The sequence below is a fragment of the Pantherophis guttatus genome, chromosome 3 (assembly GCF_059756535.1).
Source record: "Pantherophis guttatus breed Tessera chromosome 3, ASM5975653v1, whole genome shotgun sequence".
Lineage (NCBI taxonomy): Eukaryota > Metazoa > Chordata > Lepidosauria > Squamata > Colubridae > Pantherophis > Pantherophis guttatus.
The window spans coordinates 152,846,619-152,869,065 of NC_142065.1; the positions used below are offsets into that span (position 1 = coordinate 152,846,619).

Here is a 22,447-nt window from a genome sequence, read left to right on the forward strand (position 1 = left end):
GGACGGGTATTGGCGCGGGGCTGACTCGCGTCACAAGGCCCGCCCGCCGACGCAGCGAGGACTTTAGGGCTGCGCGCGAAAGGCTCCTTTATTCAAGCGAGCGCGGGAGTCGCGGTCGGAGCTTCGGCGGGCGGGCGGCCTCTCAAGGGGAGCCTCGAATTCCAGGTTTGCCTCGTTTCTGCCTTTTCCTTCCGCGCTTCTCACGGGTTCAGAGGCGCTTTTCTAAAAGGGGGGGTGGAATCCTTTCGGAATGGCAACACGCTTTTGCTGGGGACTGAAGGAGGGGAAGGGGAGCCATTTTCCTGTGGGCGAGCCGCCTCCCCTTGAGTCGCTCCTGGGATCCCTGCGCTGCCCAGCTCTCCCTCTCTTTCCCCACCCCACCCCGTTTTCTCCCGACATCCTTCCCGGGGAGAATGGGAGATGGAGTCCATCCTCATTAGGGATCTCCTGGGGCTGGCTAATCGGGGCACGCAAGCCTGCCCTCCCATTTCATCACCCCTAAATTTGGGGGGTTCCTCCCCCCCCCATTAAAAACAGCTTCAGTGCTAGTCAAGGTTTAAAAGGTAGGCTGGGACTTCAGAAGTTAAGGCAGTGCAAATCTACTTAAGCTCAGTGGGGCTTAATATTTAAATTTTATTTTATTTTAAATTACTAAGTGCCTATGGAAAAAAAATAATATTTTTTTAATCAAATGATACTCGGGTCATTTAAATGAGGGATTGAGATGCTTTCTAAATGAGGTTTTTGGCCCTTTAAAGAAAAAAAAAAAAGCATGCATGCAAATAAAGCCCCAGGGCTTGCTTTAGTCTTGGTGGAAAAAACATGTAGCTGCAAGTGCTGCTTTTTGTTGGTGACCTGCTTTCACCTTAAAATTAGAGGATTCTGGTGCAAGATGCAACATGAGGCTGGCTTGTCCTTTTCAGAAGCCAGTTGGGGTTTTTTTTGTTGTTTTTTTTTTTTGTGGATGTTGTGAATTCTTATTCCAAAGTTCTCAAGTTTCTTTTCTTTCTTTTTATTTGCGAGCTTCCAATGCAGAATAATGTTCCAAGCTTCCAATGCAGAATAACTAGCATGAAATTTTAGCCCGATGCTTGAAAAGAGCTTGAGGGACTTTGGCTGCTCAGGATAATTTTGTTTGTGTTAATGTTTTCATTGTGCTTGTTTTAGGTTTTGGCTTTAAAAAGAAACATGAATTCTAAAATGAAGCCGCAATCAAATACTGAAAAGCCCTCTGTGAAGGTAACTAGTATGTTAACGAAGTGCTAATGTCAACACTTATCAAGAAGTAACACAGGTAGTCCTCGACTTACAACAGTTCATTTAGTGACCGTTCAGAGTTACAATGGCACTGAAAATAGTGGCTTATGACCCTTTTTCACACTTATGACTGTTGCAGCATCCCCATGGTCACATGAGTTACATTCAAATGCTTGACAACTGACTCATATTTATGACGTTTGCAGTGTCCCGGGGTCATGTGATCCCCTTTTGCGACTTGATAATGTGGGAAACCAGATTCATTTAACCAGGTTACTAATTTAATAACTACAGTGATTCACTTAACAACTGTGGCAATAAAGGTCATAAAATGGGCAAAACTCACTTAACAAATTTCTCAGCAACATAAACTTTGTGCTCAATTGTGGTCGTAAATTGAGGACTACCTATAGCAGTTGCTGTTCATATACTCTTGTTATTTCCTATAAATGTTATATGTCATAGAATACATGGATATTAAACTGGTATTTTGTGTATAAAACTAATAACCTGGGCTGATAAATTTCATTTTAATATACAAAGCACAATTCCATGTTATATGAATCAACACTTGTTCAAACTATAACACTTTATTTTTTTCCCTTTAGTTCTAATTTAGCATTTGAGAGAGATTATTCTGCTGTCAAGTTGCATTGACAGAAGATAACAGAATGCAACTATTTTACTAAAGTTCATTTTCTGTTGAACTGAAGGGCATTCAATACATATAATTTTGACGCTTAAGGTTATTTAATGTCTTAACTAAGGGCAGGGAAGGAATAGCTAGTGGAGGGCTAATTGCTTTATACTTCTGACATCAAATTGGCCAAACACAGTGGCAATTGGAAAGAGAATATATAGGAAGTCCAGTAACAAATATCCTGTACAATTACATGTTGATTATGTGAATGTAAGTTAAAGTCCAAAAAGAGCCTTTTACTATGTCATACATGATGCGGAACTTTTCCTAAATGAGTTCGTATATTTAGGACTACTAGCATAACATGAACATCCTAAGCATCTTAATCCTTTAATTCACTTCTTTGTCCCAACATTGTATGACATGGCTGGTTTTTATAATTTTACCTGCAAGGGTAAAGGAGATTGTCAGGAGGTCAATTCTTGTGTCACTTCCAACCTAACAATATTTGAAAGAAATTGTAAATCGATCAGAACTCTGCCCATGAGCACAAATAATAAACAAAATGGGATCAGAACTGTTTGGTGAAGGAACTAACAAAGTTTTATGTAGAAGATTGGCTATCTTAAGCCAGGGGAAGGGGAAAAATAGCTCAGAAAAATGTGGGAAAGGCTGTTGGACAACAAGCCAAAAAGTTGCTGACTATTAGGTCCAAGTCCCATTCTTCCTGATTATGTGATTCTTACCAACACATTTGGGACCAGATCATCTGTTGCTAAGTGATGTGGTTGTTAAATAAGACATACCTGATTTTACGACTATTTTGTCATGGTCATTAGGGAAGTCAGACTTCCCCCATTGATTTTGCTTATTGGAAGGCCCTGGAAAGGTCACAAATAGAGATCACGTGACCCTGGGAAAAACTGCCACTGGCATAAATATATGCTGGTTGCCAAGCACTCAAATTTTAATCACATCACTGCAGGGTTGCTGTAATAGTTGTAAGTGTGAGGACTGGTTGTAAGTCACGTTTTCCAACACTTTCAAGTGGTTATAAGTCAAGGTTTGCTTCTACAATTTAAAGGGCTGAACATTGATCCTTGGAGGTGTTATGGTCATATAACATCCCAACAATAGTTCACTTGACATGGTTGAGTGAACAAACTTAATTTAACCCAAAGAAGACAAATCTGTAAAAATTAAATTTAATTCTTCAATAAAAAATTTTAAATCATTTGAAAGGGTTTACTAAACATGAAATATTAACCTTCCCGTGATACTCAAATGTGTCATGCAAACAGCACTTCAAAGTTTTCAGAAAGTGAGCTTCAGTATTTCCAGAAATGGACAAAACATGAAGGTATAATATCCAAAATTAGGACTTCAATACTTAATGCTGTTCTCAATAACCTTGTCAACAGATGTACATAAAATAATTTTCATTTCTGGAATTCAGTTTTGAATTGCTAAAAGTATATCTTTAACTGAACAATTATGTTACTTTTGTTCATAGTGTTAATCTCAATATCTTAAAAGCAAGAAGTTATACTTAATTATTTACTGTTACTGAAATGTTTTATAACAATTTCAGACAGTTTTTAAATCAAGGGTCATTTTTGGAAAACCCCCCCCCCCTATTAGTTTCCAAAACATTTAGCTAACTGATCTACTAATTAAAACATCTAGCAATATTTGAGAAATACATTGATATCCCTTGCTATTCCAGGGCTGGATTTCATGGTTTAGCTCTCAGATCTTTAACTATACTAATTGTGGGCTTATCAGGCATTGCTGGGGTGGGAAAATTAACATGGAATTGGGAGTTAATGAGCAACATTATGTATACATAAACAATGTAATTGAATAGCTGTAAGTTTTCTATTGACCATCTAGCATGGTAATACAAGAAAAAAGTTAGTAGTCAACAGACCATTTATGTGTCTCATTTGATTCCCACAACATATGAACATTTATCCTCAGATGACATCTGGAATGTTGTTAAACATCAGTTGTATATTTGATGCTGATACCACCCAACTCCAATTGACTCTTGAGTTCAAAAGATTTATTCAAATACCTGTTCTAAAATCATCATCTGCAGATTTTTGTAGAAGGAAAAAATGCTTATGAATGGACTTGAATTGTAAAAAGAAAGAAAACTGCATTTCATATCATTGCCAAAATCAGATTTATAAAAATAATTGCATAATAAATTAATGGGGCTGATTGTTCCTTAGTAATTTCTCAAGTAGCTTGAAAAAAACTTAGTGCTAGTTTTGAATCATGGCTCATTACTGCTTGCACTACCATATTCTGCACCAGTTGCTGCTTCCAGTTGTTCTTCAAGGTTAGCTCCATATAGAGCACATTGCAATAATAAACGTGGGAGGTCATTAAAGTATGACTGACTGTAAGCAGAGTCTTGTGATCCAGGAAAGCATACAAGACAAAGTTGTACAAAAGTGGTTGAGTTGTGGAATAACCTGAAGTATTTTAGTCCAGTTTCATCTTCAGTTACAAGATAAAACTTTGCCCTTTGAACTTGTCTCCTTGTTCACCTAAAGGGTAATGAAAGGTATACAGAAACTTGTTATGGCACTACTGGCAAAGAACAGTAGAAGGAATAATAATGAGATAAAAAAAGACCTACATTGTCTTGAGATGAAATGAGTATCGGACTAATGCGTTCTTTGCTCATCAATATTCTTCGTGTTTACTTTGTACTTGCTATCTTTTTAACTTTCATCGGTACTTATTTGGTTAAACATAAAATATTGCAAGTAATAGGTTAATCCAAGCAAGGGATGGCTGTGAATATTTCTTGAATCTAATTCAATACCTACAGTTATAATCTGAAATTAGTGCAGTGTTTGTTCCCAAAGTAGCTGGCAGTTGTCCTCAAGTTCAACAGTAAATTAATTGGCAGCAGAGACTTTACCGTGGGAAAGGTTAGCACTTGTCAGGTGAAATATAGTGTGAATCACAGACTTTCTCACGCTAGTGTGACATTATGTTCCTGCTATCCCTGTTTGATTATCTACTATTGTTTACTATCTCATGGTGGCAGTGTAACTTAAAAAAAAAAGAATGCAGGATATTGCTATTTACACATGACAGGGTGCCAGGCATTCTTTTCTTCCTACCCCCCCTCCAAAAACCCAGTGCTCCGGCTAGATCGGTATATTGTCTCTTAAACAAATAGGAACCTTAAGCACAATATACTCTATGCAGTATTTTACTTGTATATGTAAACCTCTCTCTCAACCTTTAGTAACCTTTACTATTGATGAAATTATAATAAGCAGAACTACTTTGAAGTTTACTTCCACTCTAGGCACAGTGTAAATACTACTGTTGATACAAGACTGAATTCTGTAGTATCTGGTTAAAGTGCAAAGATAGACTTAACAGTGTATAAATTAACCTGAGTGTATATAATTGCTTAGGGATCACCAACCTACTTCTGGAATTGAAAATAATGCAGAGTAAAACTACATCTGAATGAATGTGTCTAGTTCAGTGGTGGGTTGCCCCCGGTTCGCACCGGTTCTATAGAATCGGTAGTAAAACTGGCGGGAGGCTCCGCCCACTGACCCCGATGTCATCAAAACGCTTCTGCGCATGCATGAGCGGAGCACACACACGCGGCCCCGCTGCAAACCAGTAGTAAAGTAGAACCCACCCCTGGTCTAGTTATGATTTCTGTCATGAGGGGACAGTGCCAGGAGGTTCTGACTTACAAGTACTGACTTTACATGTTTTAACTTTTAGAAAAAGTTCCCATCAAACATAATATTCTTACTAAATGTGAGCATATTAGTAGTGTTTAAATATTATATAGTCTGCTTAAAAACTTGACTTCCTCTATATGTTGTTTCCCAGCAGGTTTCTACAAATAATACAAACTGCACATCACAGAGGCAGACCCTTAAGATGATACAGCCATCTATTACAGGTTGCCTGGTGGGCAGGACGAATGAGGTATGTATTTCTTTTGGAACAGAATCTAGTTAGATCAGTTATGAACTGGCACAGGAATTGTAGTTTGCTTTTAATTAAACTGTAATTATGCTGCTAATTTAAGTGGTATGTATTAAAGAGTCCTAAATAAATGGTGGGCAGCCTGCAAAACAACAGTTCTGAAGTATGAAGCAGACCAAGCTGTATAGCAAACTTGGAGAACACTGCCCCTTGTCCACCTTGCACTCTCATGACCCCAAGAGGTTTCCTGCCCTGGCTTAAATAAACAACTTGAACTGAACATTACATTAAGACAGATCAGTGACTCATTTTCTGTCATCGCAGCTCAAGGTAATATTAATATGAACCCTAACTGGACTCTCCAATAGTAGAGAATATATGTAGCTCAGGTTTGAACTTTGGTGCTTTCTGAGCTTGGTTGTTTGGTTGCAGACCTTTCAGTACCCAGGTAACATTATCTGGGTGGGGTGAGGGGTGGGTTGCTTCCTATTTTTACACAGTGACTTCCCAGTTTGGGTGGGGTTGTGATTTTTCTCCTTGGTAGTTCCTTGATTAGGGTATTTTTTTCTGGACTTTTTGTTTTAAAATTAAATGGATGGAAGAATAGGTTGTCTTTCACCTTTAAAGATCTATTAAACTGCTCATAATTTGTAGCAGGCTAAGTCTTCAATCAAGAAGAAATGTTGCAATGATCAGCTTATCTCAAAAGTATCCAAACCCGAGGCTGCTGATAAAATAGAACACAGAAACATAAGAGGAGCGATCCAACCTTCCGATCTTACAGCAAAAGGTTTGTTCCACCAACGGCGCTATAAATACCATAACAAATTACCATACTGGATTAGATCAGCAGTCCTCAACCTTTCTGCTTGCTGGCCCGGCATTGGGAGGGCTTGTAAGTAGCACTTGCACAGGTCCATTTGTGAGCAGCAGGTGTACGCGCCCTCCATTTGCGCAAATGGAGCGTTGTGTGCGAGCAGAGGGTGCTTGTGCTCATGCGCAAAGCTCCACTTGCACAAGGGGAGGGCACTTGTGCTCGTGTGTGAAGTGCTTTCCGCTTGTGTGGGTGGACTTGCGAGCGTGAGTGTCATCTTGCCCATCTTTCCCACAGGGAGCAGGGAGCCCAGTTTTGAACAAGCCGTGGCCCGGGAGTTGGGGATTGGACAGAAAAATAAGGGCACCCAGATACTGGAGAGATTGTGACCCAAGTGCAAATAATTTTAATTGAGCTTGAGTAGAGACCCTCTTGACATTCTCTTGTTTGAGATGGTCATGTAACCCAACCCAGGAGTTTAACTTGAGCTTCAAGGTAGAATAGAAAGCAAATTAAAAGATAGGTAAATTAATGAGACTTTAACCCAACTGTCACACCTGTGGTTCCAGCTGGGTCAGCCTTCAAGATAATTCTGGAATAATCTGGGAGTGGAGGTGGTCTTTTTCCCTATCTGCCACTACCATGAGGAATATGGTGGTGTTTTTTAAAATGTGGTATTGCTAAAATTTTGGAATCGACTAGATTTTTAAGAACACTGACACCATAGTGTTTCATATGATGTCTGTTAAAAGCATACTTTATATCTGGTGGGCAACTATGGTAACTTTATGACTTGTGGACTTTAACTCTTGGAATTCCTGAGTCAATATGGCTGGTTTAGGAATTCTAGGAGTTGAAGTTGTAAAGTTTCTGTGGTGGACCACCCCTCCTTTATAGTATCAGTACTTATGAGGTTTTTTTCCCCCAGGCAATCCTTCATTCCAGTATTGGAAGGAATTGGCTGAGGAGAGGAGGAAAGCCCTGCATGAGGTTTTACAAGAAAATGAAAAGGTAATGTTCTTAGAAGTCACAGAAGACATGCTTTGGAAATTTGCATTATCTAAAATCTTCTTTTTCCTCTAGTTGCATCAAGAAATTGAATTAAAAACTAGTGAAATTGCTCGTCTAAAAGAAGAAAATGAAGAACTGGCAGAACTAGCTGGCCATGTTCATTATATGGCAAATATAATAGAGGTAAGCTGCTCAGTTGATAAAACAAAATGTTGACTGGAGTTTATGCCTTTTGGAAATTAAAAAGTAAGTAAATGATTGATCTATGTGAGGTGGAGGAAACAGTGGTCTTGAATATCCTGCTACAAGTCTCCTTTGCAAGGCAGATATGATCTTTTAAACCCTGATCTTAATTTTTCAACTTTGAGGTTGAGCAATAGCACTTAGAGTTTTATATTGTTCCATAGTGCTTTACATCCCTCTCTGAGCAGATTACAAGGTCAGCATATTGCCCCCAACAATCTGGGTCCTCTTTTTACCCACCTCAGAAGGATGGAATGTTGAGTCGATCTTGAACCTCCCTCATAATTGAATTCTAGGTTGGAGACAGTGTTTTCCTGTAATACTGTATTCTAACCACTGTGCCACCAGGGAGGATGAGCACAGTGTGTAGACTATGTGTTGTTAATCCTTAGACCTTTTTCAAATTTTTATGCCTGCTCATCTCACAAGGAATGCCTCAGAGCAGTGTACAACACTATATTAAAAAATAATATATAAAGTCAATCATAATTAGAAAAAAAAAAAAACCAGAAGGCACAACAGGGAATGAATGTTAATTCTAGTAAGAGAGCAATCTCAAAAATCTCACCAGTGTTTACCTGCACTCTGGCACCTGCCTTTAGTGGCCCTCACACACACTCCACCATTCTATAGTGTCCATCTGCAGCACCTCCCTTGCCCAGAGCTCTCACCTACCAGCTTATTTTCCTGGGATCCCTGCCTCTTCCTGATTAATGACAGGAACATGCAGTCCTAGCATTGCAAAAGTAACAAGGACTTCTGACATTGCCTTCATTAAGTGATGTAGTCATGTATTGTTGCATTTCATCACTGAGTTGCTTAGTGATGGAAATTCTGGCCCCAGTTGCCGTCATAACCCAAGGACAATCTATACATTTACTGTATTTTTTGGACTATAAGACGCACCTTAGTTTTTGGGGAGGAAAATAAGAAAAAAGCTGATTGGCGGGTGGATCGGCCTCCTGGAATACCCCCAATCAACTGTTCCCAAAGGTGAATTTTAGCAACTGGTTTGTTGGTTGTGAGCTCTGTGGCTTGCTTTTTTCTCAGTCTCTGAAACTTCTGCCTTTTTTTCTGAAGCTCCATTTCAGTTTCAGAGGCTTTTTTCAGCCTCTGAAACCTCCATTTGAGAGGCTGGGCGGGACTACACACTTTACCATTCTGTAGAGTATAAGACACACCCAGATTTTCACCCTCTTTTTTGGGGAAAAAAGGTGTGTCTTATACTCCGAAAATACGGTAGTTTGTTTATATATAATTTTATATAAGTATAATTTGAAATGTAAAGCTAAATTTATCAAGAATAGAATGTCTTAACACCATTGTTTCACTTATCTAGCAAATAACTGGAAAAGCACCAGAAAGCCTAGACATTTTGAAAAGTTTAGATCTGGAAGAAATTGAATATGAAGAAAATGATTCTGCTGAGGAAGATTTAGATGGTGAATCTGAAGAGGAACATTCAAAATTTTCCAACAGTTCTACAGATGATGTTGCAGATGTGCCTCTAAATTGAGAAAGTAACCTCTAAAAGTATTGGGCTCTAAGGGGGGGGAGGCGGAGCAATCAAGAAATCCTCTGAAAACTACAGATTTATCTAAGATTTTGAGGATGGGTTGCACTACTAATGTATTGCAGAGTGACTAACAATCTTACCAAAAGTATTTGATTGTATGTAGTCACTTATTAATTGGAAATACTGTGTATTTCAGTTTGTAAATAAGTTTTTATTCATTTATGACATTTGTAATTACTAAATAAATTTACCCACACAATTATATGGCCTTCAAAATGGAACTTATTTCTTGATACATCATATTATACCATCTAGTTTTAATCTGGCATGTATTTTTATCCTTGCTTAGAGACCTCTTCCATTACAGCACAATTCCCAAATATTTTGAAGTTAATAATTTTTCTTCAGTTCTTCTCAAACTAGACATGCCTCTGCTTCTGTTTTCCAGGATTAATTTGCAAGTTTATCTTGTCTCAAAAGGTAGTGCCTTTTAAATGCAAAATATTTTTTAAAATGACTTTATTAAATCCCCACTTGAGACCCCTCAATCTTACCCTCTCATTAGCCCTGTGCATGGAATAAACAGTATTTGGAAGAAAACTACCATATTTTGTTTCTACGTTTATTGTTAAATCTTAGTGCAGTGTAAGAGAACATATTTAATTCCACTGGGTTATATTTAGCTGAGTAGATTAATCATTTAATGGGGAAATGAATTGCCCTGACCACTTCACTTTGCATAAATGTTTAATCTGTACATCATCTGACCTGTTTTTTTGCCTTGCTTCTTCTGATTTTTGTAACTTACTTGATAAAGATTTCAAGAAAATTTTAGAGCTGCTTATTATTTTGTGCCATTTTGATTAGTTTTATTAAAGTTACCTTTCTGCTGTGGATCTCATATTTTTTTCCTTATTAGACAAAACTTTTTTTAAAATATTTTATTTTGAAGTTTTGACTACATGGGATAGGAGGGATTGCAGCCGTTTCCAACTGGGAGTTCCCCTGCTAAAGTGATCTACAGCCGCATCACCTCAGTCAGTCAAACTGAAACTTTCTTCTCCACAAATCGTAAGACTTTTTCCCAATCTAAAACCAGATAGATCCATAATTATCAAATGTTTAGCTTAACGGGATTCCTAATAGTTTTCAATAATTTTTAACAGTAATGGTACATGAGGTGTTATTTGCATAACAGCTAATTTGTGTTTTGAAGGCTGTTTATTGTTCTTAAAACCATTTTCACAAAGCATTTCTTCAGATTGATAGCATGTAGCAGAATGAAAGCAGGCACCATCACCTAGCCAAAACCTTGGCTGAACACAAAAATAGCTAAGGGGACTTCATTGTGAATAATTCTCGAAAGACTGCTATGAGATCCCAGGATTAGATGCTAGACTAATAAATTGAACATCCAGGCAACAAGCAATAAAGATCAGTTCTGTTGAGTTTAACTCGGGATATTTATCCTTTTTTATTCTTTATTGATTGAATAAATCTTAGAATTCAACATCAGTTTAAACACTAAGCAGTAATTTTATTGTGTCAAATATTTGAAGAAAGTAAGACCTAGTACTTGTCAGTAGCAGAATTATTTGTTCCAACACATATTCCCTTAATTCTATTTGTATACGTCTGTGCCTGGATATCCCATAAACATGTACATTAACGTAGCATAGTTTTGGGGCCAGCCAAACCATTCCATGTTAGACAGGTATTCCAGCCTTTTCTCTAGTGTTTGGCCACCAATTTCATGAAATAATTTAATATAAGACATATTATTACAGCAAACAACAGTCATAAGATAACAAACCCAGAACTTCACCAGGACTAGATCTGGGTCCGCTTCTGCAGAGTCTTCCTCTTCTTCAAGATAGGAAAGGATAATTTCAGAAAGGTGGTGAGCTTTGGCTTCATTTTGATTTACGGGGTTAATGTAGCATGCACTACATAGTCCTTTTAAAACTAAGATTCTTACTTTTGTGGATGTATCTGGCATAATCAAAATATCAATCATGTCCTGAATATATTGTGAAGCAAAACTTCCAGCACCAACACCACCTGTAAAGTAATCAATTCGTAAATTCTGAGCCACTTTCTCATTGAAGACATTTCCCAAATTTTCAATAAATGACAAGATACAGCACATTCTTCTCTCCTGCCCTCATTCAACTTGCAGAATTTGTTCAAATGATTTAAATGCAGGTATTATCACTGCTGCCTGAAAGACGAGAGAACAGCCACCAAAATGGCATTTCTGCTGCTCTGTTTAACCCAGAGCAATAACTTCTGAGTCCAGTAGAGCAGGCTCTGTTGGATGTGTCTGCAAAGAAGGCATCAGCTGAAACTGGAAATGTTACTGTCACAAGCAGAAGTGTCTGCCACAAAAAAGGATCTATAATAGGTATATGATTGGCAAGTGCTGTATTCAATTACATTGTGATCTGCTCTTTTTACACTGCACAGCTCTTACATGAGTCAGTTTCTAAAATAAAAATCTTATTTGAAGAAATTCGTAAAGTCAAGTAAAAAAAAATCCTGAATGAAAAAAATAGCATAAACAAACTAGAGGAAGGTACTTTTCCTGAATAAAAATGTATTACCCAGTCTTAATTTTTGGGGGGGCACCAAAATAAGCACTAGGGCTTATTTTTCCCCATGTACGGGAGGTCCACTTCTGTGGAGCTGCAATGGGGTAGGGGACCTTGTTTGCAGCTGCAATGGGGTAGGAGACCGGGTGGTGCACCAATACCACGACTGCGAGTGGGGGGCTGGAGCTGCCCCACATGCCCTGTACTGCTTTACCTCAGGGCCCCTCAGCCAGGCCATCCACACTTTGAAATCTGCCTCGTGGCAGCGGCTCCAGCAGCCCTGTCCAGTAGGACCCTGCATGGCCGCTGGCCCACTTCTGCTTGCTCACAGCTGCAATGGAGCAGGCAACACAAGAGACAATGGGACGGAGCGGGCAGCCTGCCTGCTCTAGCCCACAGACGCTTGACTTTCCCGCACGGCACGTCCAAATCACGTGCCTCCCCCTACATCTGCCTGATGCTTGGAGCGGTAATCAACTGACCTGTGATGTGCAGGCTGCAGCTGCTGGTGGACATGGTTAGCCCCTGTGCCCTCGCCACCTCTGGTGCTGGCCATGCCCCTGTGCTGATTATCTTAATTTGGGCTTATTTTTGGGGGGTAGGGCTTATTTGGGGGGGGTGGAACTACATATGTGGCTTGGAGTGAAATTGGAAGGATGGGCTTTAAAGTTTGTTCTCTCGATTAAAAAGATGAGATGATGACAGCAAAAGGATCAATTAATTACCATTCTTGCGTCTAAGCACCGTTTTTTATTGAACAGTTGGGAACTTTAATAGTGATGATTTTCAGGCCTTTTTAACAATATAGTAATTTTAAAACACATCTCTTCTAAGTCCCAACTAACAGGCAGGCATACAAAGTTCTGCTGTTGCTGAAGACCCCATAATACCTGTGTCTCGAGATAAACTCTGTAGGTCTCATGATATTAGGAGAATGATGGCAAACGTTTTGGGCTGTGTATCAAAAATGCATAATGTCTAACTTGACTCTGCTGATGCATCACCCCTTCCCCCCCCCCCCCGTAACAAGAGAAATAATTTGCCCCCTATCTGCATGTGAATAGTGGTACTTGGCAGCACCAAAGCTGGGCCTGAAGTTGAGACCCAGGTGTCGATTTTAACCTTAGGGCCACTGCTGACACTCAAAAAGACCAGCTTGGAAAATGGTGCAATTGGCCCCATGGCCCACCAGTCCCCATGATCTGCCATACCTACTTACCTTCAGACTGTGTTCTCTTTCTGCTTACACCCCCTTCTGGCCTGAGGCTACTCCAGATTACACAGGTCTGTTCTTGAAGACTGTTGCTCAGCAGCCTCCAAAAATCCACAAAAGCATGCCCCATTCTTGTATTGCCCCCGCTCCCACGTGAATTCCAGAGGAAGTGGAGGTCATGCAAGAATACACCCCATGTACATGAAACCTTCACAGCCTAAAATTGCAATAATGGGGTTGCTTTCAAAAATAGTTGGTTGCTGAATGCTGGCATATCACCCAAAATGTAGCATGTCGCCTTTGACATGTATCATAGGTTTGACATCACCAATTTAAGGATAATATATTACATATTATTTCAATGAATGTAGAATATATTAATATTTGAATCTCTTATCCCAAACTTAGCTCAATCTTTCATGTGTACCTGTGTAAGCTAGTAGGCCTATATATAATGCAGCCTGGGCTCTTTCTTCCAGCGGCAGCTCTGTATTTCTTAGATCCATAGCATATATTTTAATTTTGTGGTGATGGAAGATTGGATCTATCAGCTTGATGACTGGTTCCCTTACTTTATCACGATACATGTGATAACAAGCTTTTAGTGCACTAAATACAATTCCCATGTTTCCTAAAGAAGTTTACTTCTTTTATCAAGTAAAGAAATGCTGGAAAAATCAATATTCAGTTACTACAAAACTCACTCATAATTGGTAACTAGGTAATGAATTCTGTAAACAGAATGTGTAATGTAACAGCATAGATTCTTAATGATGTCATGCATGGAATTATTTCTGTGTTTTTCTAGTTTACTTAAATCCTATTTTAAAAAAGTATTAATTTTGCAGTCACCCTTTTAACTTTTCTGGGTACCAACTGAGATTAATTAAAAAGATACCTTCTTCAGCTCCACATTCCAATAAACAGCAAGTTCTAACTCACCTTTGGAAAAATCCAGTATTTAAGAGCTTGCTAATTGAACTGTGTTCTAAAATTAGCAAAGTTGATGGTTAAAATTCCTTTTAAAAATACATTCTACCAAAAGTGTTAAGGCACCAAGGGAAGCTTTAAAGCAGAAGGAAAGAGTTTGCTATCTTCTGAATATTAAATCATAGCTTCCAACATTTGGGAGCAGAGGTTACAACTGTTAACAACTCAGTGTCCAGGAGAGGAGAACCGGAAGCATTGAGGAGAGCCTGGCTGGAAAATAGCGGGCTGCGACGAGCCTCACAAAAACCCAGCCAGACAAACCGCTGTCAGGGGAGTCTTTGGACCAGAACTGTCTTGGAGAGATGGGGAAGAAGGAGAGGTGCCTCGGATGACCAAGTTCCTCGAAGGGTTGGAGGCAACTCTCTGAACTGGCAGTGGGGGTGGTGGCCGTTAAAACAACCGCTCTGAAGCTGGGGCAACCGGACTGAGGTTTGTGCAGGAGCGATGTTTGAATGGAGTATTGCTACCGGGTGAGTGATTGGCCAACTCACAGGTAAAAATAATTTTTTTAAAAAGCTTAAAAGAAGGTCCCAGCATGGAAATAACAGCTAATTGGCACTTGGGAATTTTAATTGGAGGAAGAAGAACAAACAGGAAGTTAAAGGACTAACCTCACCCCCCCCCCAAAAAAAACCTTTCTACCTGGATTTAAAATTGGATTTGGAGAAATTAAATGGAATTTGGGGAAATTAAAAACAATAAAAGGAAAAGAAATTGAAGAGAAAGTATTTTCTATGTGGATTTAAACGTGCTACTTTATTGTCTTGGGATTTGTGGATTGGAGAGAGACATCTGCTGGTGGAAAGAAAGCACTACAATGATTGCTTTGAAAATTGAAGGATTAGCAAGGACTTTGACTATCATGAGAAATTTTAAGGAGTATTTGTTTACTTTTAAACAGCTGGGTCTTGACTTTGAAAGGAGGTGAAAAAGAACAAAGCTTTAAAGTGAAATGGACTAGATAAATATTTGAACTGGATATTATTTGGAAATAAAAAAAGAGATTACATGGACTTGAATCTTAATTAAACAAAGCAAAATAAAAAATATTTTGAATTGACAATATGGAGAATATCTGGGAATATGAGGAACTAATAGAGATGTTTAAAAATGTGTGTGAAGCATTTAAGGGCAATAAAGAAGCAGAAGCCTGGTTAGAATACACAAAAAAGGAAAAAGAGAATAAAAATGAGAAGCAAGAATACAATGTTGAACGGAAAATAAATGAAGATAAAAAGATAGATAATTACACTGGGATTGACAGTTACCAAAAAAAAAAAATGGATAGGGGGAATATCCCCCAAAAAAGAAGGGAAGAGAAGGAAATGGGAAAAGACTGGGTAAAAATAGGGGGAGAATTATGAGGGTAACAGTCTTAAAAGTTAGAGAAAGGATTCAGGGGAAAAGATACAATAAATAGAAAAAGATGAAGAAGAGAATAAGAGAATGTGATAAAGGGAGAAAAATATTAAGAAGTGGAATCTTGGAAAGGCCAAAAGAAAATGGTTAAAAGGGGAAGAATAATGAGAGAAGGAAGGGAAATAAAGCATTTATTAGTTGATTTAAGAGAATTGTGCTAATAGTAGAAATTGTATGTAAGAAGCAAACAAGATTAAGTATATTGTTAATTGTAAAATGGATCAGCAGATGTAATATGAAATGTAATTTGGTTTAACTATGGAAATAACTGAAATTAAGATATAAAATTGAAAGGTTAGTAAATGATGAAATAAAATAATTAATTTATATTAGAATAAGAAATTAGGAATTAAGGAAAATAGGTGGAAGGTTAAATTAAAAGGTTTCAATGTAAAAATGGAATAAGATGAAATATATTGTTAATAATCAAAAAACTGTGATGGGGATTGCGAGAAACATTTTCAATAAATGGAGAAAAAAATTGGGGTTGCTCAGATACCATTTGGGAAAATATTGAACTGAAAATGAATACAACAATGGAGAAAATGGAAAGAGGAGTAGAGGGATAAAAGGAGGGGAGAAGATGAAGGAGAGAGGAAGGAGAGGAGAGAAGAAAGGGAAAAGGAGAGGAAGAAAGGGAAAAGGAGAGGAAGAAAGAGAGGGGAAATAAGAATAGGAGAGAAGGTTAGGAAGGGAAGATTGGGGGAAAGGAAGGGGAAGGAGAGAAGGGGAAGGAGAGGAGGGAAGGGAAAGACAGAAGGAGAAGAAGGATTGTTGTATAATAAAGGAGATGGAATGGTAGAAGGGCAACCCTGAGTATACTCAAACTTATTAGGATGAAGAACGAACTAATATGCAAGTTAAAAGAGAATATATATGATTACAATGGATAAGATAAAATAACCAACTGAAATAATGTTAAGAAATTAGGATTTGAGGGCGGATGGTGATACTGTTTATATAATAAGTATAGAAGTATTAAGACAAGATAAAAAAATAGGGAAAAAGAATATTTTAGCAGAAATTGAAACTATGTAAAATGTATTTGGATATGATAAGTTGTATAAGATATGATTCGGTTCAATACTCTGTTCACAAAATATTTATGTGAAAGAAAAAAATCAATAAAACATGTTTCCAAAAAAAACAAAACAACAAAAAAAATTCAGTGTCCAGGAATATTTGCAGGAAGATGATGTCTAAACCCTGCTTTGAAAGCCTTACACACCCATGAGCCCTTACAGGTAGTCCGGACTAGAAGTACAAGCTCTGTCTTTATTGTAAGGTTATATTAACAGAATTTTGCACAACTGAAAAATATTTCTCCCCTCCTTTCCTTTTGCTCTCTGGGAAAATGGGACAATCTCATCTGAAACATTTCCTATACCCTCCCTCCTGCTACGGGCTGAGATCTCTTACACGCTAGTTATCTAGTTGGCAGCTCTTCCTCCTGCCTCCCAAAGTCATTGCCACATACTTTTACAGGAACTGAGCGCCAATAAATGCAAGAAAACTTTATCACATGTTATTTCATATTTCAAAAATAATGTTTATTATAACTTAAAGGAAGCAGTAAATACCAGAAATAACAAATACCACAAAATTAGAAGGCATATATAAGTCAAGAATCAGTACAAAAGACGACCATAAATGCTCATGTGAGCAATGTGCTATAAAAACCTGAAACATAATACTTTCACGTTATGAGAAATGCTTGTTTTTTTCCAGTAACTTTTAAGTAACTGTACAAATGTAATTTTAATCAAGTAATACTTATATGTGATTTATAAATATACAGATATATACATTCACAAAAATAATGTCTTAACCATGCATTTGCAAAAGAAGGGCTTTATTAGATCATATTTCTAAACAAAACTTCAAAATCTACCTGATTCAGAGAATGCTTGATTGTTTTTTCTGCTTGTAGATCCCAACAATAGCAGAGAAACTAATTGCTTTCATAAGTGTATATCCACAAATGTAGTAGCAAGGAGTTCTATTAAATACTTCGGAACTGCAATTCTATTCATTCTTGTTTGAAACAAGGATAAACTCAAGAGGATTTTCTTCAGAGAAAGTCTGCATCAGATTAATCTATAAACTATCTTGATCACTTTATGCTCTATAAGGCAGTCCAGAAATAATTTTTGTTATCTGTCATATTGAAAAATAAAATTAAATAAATCAAGGTCTTAAAAAGTAACAGGTAAATTTCATCTCCCTGAAATTTTGGGAATTTGGGGCTTACTTGTCATTAAGTATACTTTATATACTTCTCTGTAGAAAAAAAAACCAATTTCATTTTTCACTTGCTTTACATAACTTATACAACTGGTTATCAACAAAAATTTTATTCTAGTATTAATGTGCTTTCTGAGTGAAGGACAGAAAAAAAAGGAAGAACAGACATTTAAACAGGGCACATAAATCACACTATCTGGAATTTCACATCCTTAGTTTGGCCTAATTTTGAGTATTGCTTATGCTAATCTAGATGGCTACCAGTAATAAAATCAGACAGGCAGATATTTGATGAGATTCAGAGAGGGTGGGAACGAGAATGGCTTTAAATACCAACAGCAGTAGCACTTAGACTTATATACCACTTCACAGTTCTTTACAGCCCTTTCTAAGTGGTTTACAGAGTCAGCATATTGCTCCCAATAATCTGGGTCCTCATTTTACCGACCTCGGAAGGATGGAAGGCTGAGCCTGGTGAGATTCGAACTGCAAAATTTCAGTCAGCTGGCAGTCAGCAGAAGTAGCCTGCAGTACTGCATTCTAACCACTGCGCCAACATGCCTCTTATATAAATGTTTGCTTTTCAATGTTTTCAACACAGTATCACATATTGCAAACTGGCACAATTATGTCCACCAAACACACACTGCTCTATATTTAACATATCTTATAATTTCAAAACATCTCTCATTTTTCCAAAGCTTTACAACAATTACATGGATTTCACAAAAAAGCAAGATTATTATAATCTTCAAGAAATCAATATTTCACTATAAGCTACATAGAAGAGACAACAGCAGCCCATACATTAAATCCCCTCTTTTTTTTAATGCTGATAAGTTCCTAAATTACAAAACAATTTTCAAACTAATGGGTTTTGAAGTTTCAGTTTTTTTACAGGACCATCTGGGTTCACATGAAATTGGCATATCTCAAAATATAATTTGAACATTTAAAAAGCTGTAGCCACTTCAGTTGTGCGTCGACTACCAACTTTAACAAATTCACGGGGGAATTTGTCCAGCTGTTCATATGCCAGCCGTCCATCTTCTCCTGAACAGCAACAAAAGAAAGCAACAATAAATGTTTCAACTTTTCAACCTGTGGTTCTAAAACTGCAAATCACAATCTTACACTGCATGACATGGCAAGACTGGATATAATATCTGACTTTTCAAAGAACTCTAATTATGGACAAGGATTGGGTCTCGTTTGAGACAGCCTGGAGTCTTGGTGATTTCATGGAAGGGGCATTTCAAGTTTTCTTGGCAACAGTAATAGCAGTTTTTTGTCATGGACTTCTTTCAGATTTTTATTCTGGCTTCCTAGTGTAGCCTACAGCCCTGCAATTTTCTATAAGAAATCTTACATTTCTTCTCAAAAGACGAGGAAGGAGGAGGAGGAAGGAAAAGGAAGACAGAGAAATTGCTCCTTCTTACTTTTGGCCTCTCCTTTCCAGGGGTGAAATCTAAAATTTGTTACTACCGGTTCTGTGGGCATGGCTTGAAGGGGGGTGGGGTGTGACTGGGGGGGCGTGGCCATTTTTTTTTTTAACTTTTAAAAGCATTTTTTCTACAACCTCTTCGGCCGAAGAGGTTGCAGGAAAAAAAATGCTTTTAGAAGCCTCTGACGATCAGGCAACTCAGCTGGGATCACCAGAGGCTTTAAAAGCATTTTTTTTCTACAGACTCTTCGGCCGAAGAGGTTGCAGAAAAAAATGCTTTTAAAAGCCTCTGATGATCCTAGCTGAGCTGCACGTTTTTTTGTTTTTTGTTTTGCTTTTTTGAGTTTTTTTTACTTTTAAAAGCATTTTTTCGGCTGAAGAGGTTGTAGAAAAAATGCTTTTAAAAGTAAAAAAACCAGCCTCTGATGATCGCGCGGCTCAGCTGGATATGGGGGGGGGGCAAAGGGATTTTTACTACCAGTTCTCCAAACCACCCGCCGCCATCGCTACCAGATCGGGCGATCCGGTCCGAACTGGGAGCATTTCACCCCTGATCCTTTCCTGAGAATTCCAGTGACAGTGAAAGTTTTTATACAGCAAATCATTTAATTATGCCGCTATGTTCATGTCAATAGGAGATTAGGAGCTGGTAAATTTGGTAATACTACCTCATTTCTATTTTTTGTAGTTTTTTGATTAACCCTTCTCACACTTATATTTTGTCGTGTTCACCAGATTTCTTTTTCCATTTGGAGTAAAACGAGATACCAGAAACATCATAAAAAATCCAACCTACCAAGAGAGAGCAAAGTTTCAGAAGCTGTATTCCTAACTTCTTCATTGCCAGACTGGCAAAGAGTGACCAGCATTTGAATACTTTCAGTTGCCTATAGAACAATTAAAGAAAAAATTATGTAATTCACTTTTTGTATTACAGAAAATCTTCCTCCTAGTGATTAATAGTACCGTATGTCTGGGTTTTTAAACATGGATATACAGAATATAGAATAACAGAGTTGGAAGGGATCTTGAGGTCTTCTAGTTCAACCCACTGCTCAAGCAGGAGACCCTATGACCGTGATGGCAAACCTATGGCGCCATATCTGTGGGCACACGAGCATAGCACTAGCTCAGCTGCAGCGCGCATGTGTGGGGCCTCCGGAGGGCCTCCAGGGGGTGGTGAAGGCTGTTTTCACCCTCCCCAGGCTCTAAGAAAGCCTCTGGAGCCTGGCGAGGGCAAAAAACAGGCCTACCGGGCCCACCTGTAACCTTTTTGCCATTGCGTGCCAAAAGCGGGGGAGTGCAGGGGGTCGTGCATGCATGTGCGGGGGGGGGCAGGGCGCAGGGGGGGCATTGAATTATGGGTGTGGGCACGAACACACACGTCCCACCCTGCGCTCCCCCCACTTTTGGCACGCGATGGCAAAAATGTTAGCCATCACTGCCCTATGTCATTCCAGACAAATGGCTGTTCAATCTCTTCTTAAGAACCTCCAATGATGGAGCACCCACTATTTCCAGAGGTAAGCTGTTTCACTGATTGTTTTCACAATTAAAAAATATAAAAACATATGCATTTTCTCAAGCCATCTGGATGTGCCTCCACAGCTCAAAGAATCTTGCTCAACTCCGGGCGCCCATGCAGACATCTGAAAACATCCTCCCAAGAAACGTCTCGGGCCTTCCAAAGGAGGCAATTGATGTCATGCTTTCAGCAGAGATACTTTGTTTACACAAGGATTCTTTACAAACCAGCACATTCCAATGCATTTTAGTTTTATTAGTTATGCATGTTTTAAAATTAAAGGTATTCGCAATGGTAAAAGATACATAGACACACATAGAGAGACTGATTACCTTATATATAAGAATAATAGACATTATTATTTATCTACGTTTTGTGTTATATGTACAGATAGTCAACTTATAACCATTTATTTAGTGACTGGTCAAAATTGCAACGGCATTGAAAAAAAGTGACTTATGACAGTTTTTCATTCTTACGACCATTGCAGCATCTCTTGGTCACTTGATCGAAATTCCATGAAAATGGTTGCAGTGTCCTGGGGTCATGTTAACCCTAACCTATTGCGGCCTTCTGACAAGCAAAGTCAAAGCCAGATTCCCTTAACAACCATGTTACTAACTTAACAATGGCAGTGCTTCACTTAACAACTGTGGCAAGAAAGGTCATAAAACGGGCAAAATTCAATTGTTTTGTCTTGCTTAGCAATGACAATTTTGGATTGAATTGTGGCCCAAGTCGAGGACTATCTGTACCATACTCTCAAATGACTTATGACAATTTATACAATAACAGTTAACTATAAAAATACATAATTTGTTGGTAGTGACGGACATTATGGTAGACGATCTTGACACAATTATCCTTCAGTGTCCGAAATTAGATATACCCATTTCATGGGGGTGGAGGGTACTTTTTGACTTAAATCTATGCTAAAGGGGACAGGGGAAAGGAGGAATTATTCTCTTTTCTATTTCATCAACTCTCCTCGCTAAATCATTGGACAAATTCTTGTGAGAGAGAAGTTCCCTGAAGATGGGCTCCAGCATAAGTCTGAAAGCTCGCAAAACCAAACCGACTCAGATTGGATCCTGCAACATTATCCTGGAACACATATATTTGCCTTCATTTGTAAAAACATGTACATAGGTGCTAATTTCAGCCCAGGAAACATTTCCATGACAGAAAGGATGAGCTGTGCACAACAGGATTTGTCTTAGAAATCTGTAAAAGTTGATGGAGTTAGCAGAGATGGTGAAATTGACTGCTTTGATTAAATAAAAGAATACAATTAATTTTGTTTTTACTTGGAAATTGCTTTTGGACTTTGTGTTAGAGGTGGGAAAAAAATGAATATTTGATTTTGGGCTTTGCTGATTAGGCAGGTTTGTTGTTATAGAAATGGCTAGTATATTATGCAAATGTATAAAGTTGAGGTTGTATGTTATTCTGCACCAAAAGGAGTCGGAAGTCAATTCCTTTCTTTTTCTATTTCTCCTTTCCCCTTACGCTTTTTCCTCTTCTCCTTTTCTTCTCTTATGTTCCCATTATTTTCATTT

At 38.3% G+C, this 22,447-nt stretch overlaps 3 protein-coding genes across 12 annotated transcripts in view; 1 reads left to right on the plus strand and 2 right to left on the minus strand.

The window, feature by feature from the left end:
• The first annotated feature begins 28 nt into the window (after positions 1-28).
• GMNN (geminin DNA replication inhibitor) lies at positions 29-10,358 on the plus strand. 4 transcript variants are annotated; one of them, XM_087890366.1, is made up of 7 exons: positions 29-165; positions 1,168-1,239; positions 5,780-5,878; positions 6,533-6,668; positions 7,621-7,703; positions 7,776-7,886; positions 9,286-10,358. In XM_087890366.1, exons 2-7 carry the CDS (start codon positions 1,189-1,191, stop codon positions 9,460-9,462), a joined length of 657 nt encoding a protein of 218 aa, XP_087746492.1. In that variant the 5' UTR covers positions 29-165; positions 1,168-1,188; the 3' UTR covers positions 9,463-10,358. The 4 variants fall into 4 exon arrangements, with proteins under 4 accessions (XP_087746492.1, XP_087746493.1, XP_034285172.1 ...); XM_087890367.1 differs by having other exon boundaries at positions 5,783-5,878; XM_034429281.3 differs by having other exon boundaries at positions 42-165; positions 6,536-6,668.
• A 543-nt stretch (positions 10,359-10,901) lies between these two features.
• ARMH2 (armadillo like helical domain containing 2) lies at positions 10,902-13,972 on the minus strand. Its single transcript, XM_034429282.3, has 2 exons — positions 13,694-13,972; positions 10,902-11,523 (listed from the first exon to the last, which is right to left on the minus strand). Exons 1-2 carry the CDS (start codon positions 13,890-13,892, stop codon positions 11,084-11,086), a joined length of 639 nt encoding a protein of 212 aa, XP_034285173.1. The 5' UTR covers positions 13,893-13,972; the 3' UTR covers positions 10,902-11,083.
• A 3,231-nt stretch (positions 13,973-17,203) lies between these two features.
• The window catches only part of RIPOR2 (RHO family interacting cell polarization regulator 2), a 123,443-nt gene continuing 118,199 nt past the window's right edge, over positions 17,204-22,447 (minus strand). For 6 of the 7 annotated variants that reach the window (XM_034429285.3, XM_034429283.3, XM_060682074.2 and 3 more), the window contains 2 exons: positions 20,160-20,250; positions 17,204-18,972 (listed from right to left, as the gene is read on the minus strand). In XM_034429285.3, coding sequence (XP_034285176.2) covers positions 18,872-18,972; positions 20,160-20,250 — 192 coding nt within the window. In that variant the 3' untranslated portion in view covers positions 17,204-18,871. The remainder of the gene's footprint in view (positions 18,973-20,159; positions 20,251-22,447) is intronic. The other variant, XM_034429291.3, reaches the window with a different exon arrangement.

What these genes read in the sequence shown, in the direction of transcription:
- ARMH2 (XM_034429282.3), bottom strand. Translation starts at nt 13,892, where the DNA reads ATGGGAATTGTATTTAGTGCACTAAAAGCTTGTTATCACATGTATCGT. An exon ending in AGGCCTACTAGCTTACACAG is followed by an intron (nt 11,524 to 13,693) that starts GTACACATGAAA and finishes ATTACTTTACAG; the next exon opens with GTGGTGTTGGTGCTGGAAGT.
- GMNN (XM_087890366.1), top strand. Translation starts at nt 1,189, where the DNA reads ATGAATTCTAAAATGAAGCCGCAATCAAATACTGAAAAGCCCTCTGTG. An exon ending in CTGAAAAGCCCTCTGTGAAG is followed by an intron (nt 1,240 to 5,779) that starts GTAACTAGTATG and finishes GTTGTTTCCCAG; the next exon opens with CAGGTTTCTACAAATAATAC. An exon ending in TTCCGATCTTACAGCAAAAG is followed by an intron (nt 6,669 to 7,620) that starts GTTTGTTCCACC and finishes TTTTTCCCCCAG; the next exon opens with GCAATCCTTCATTCCAGTAT.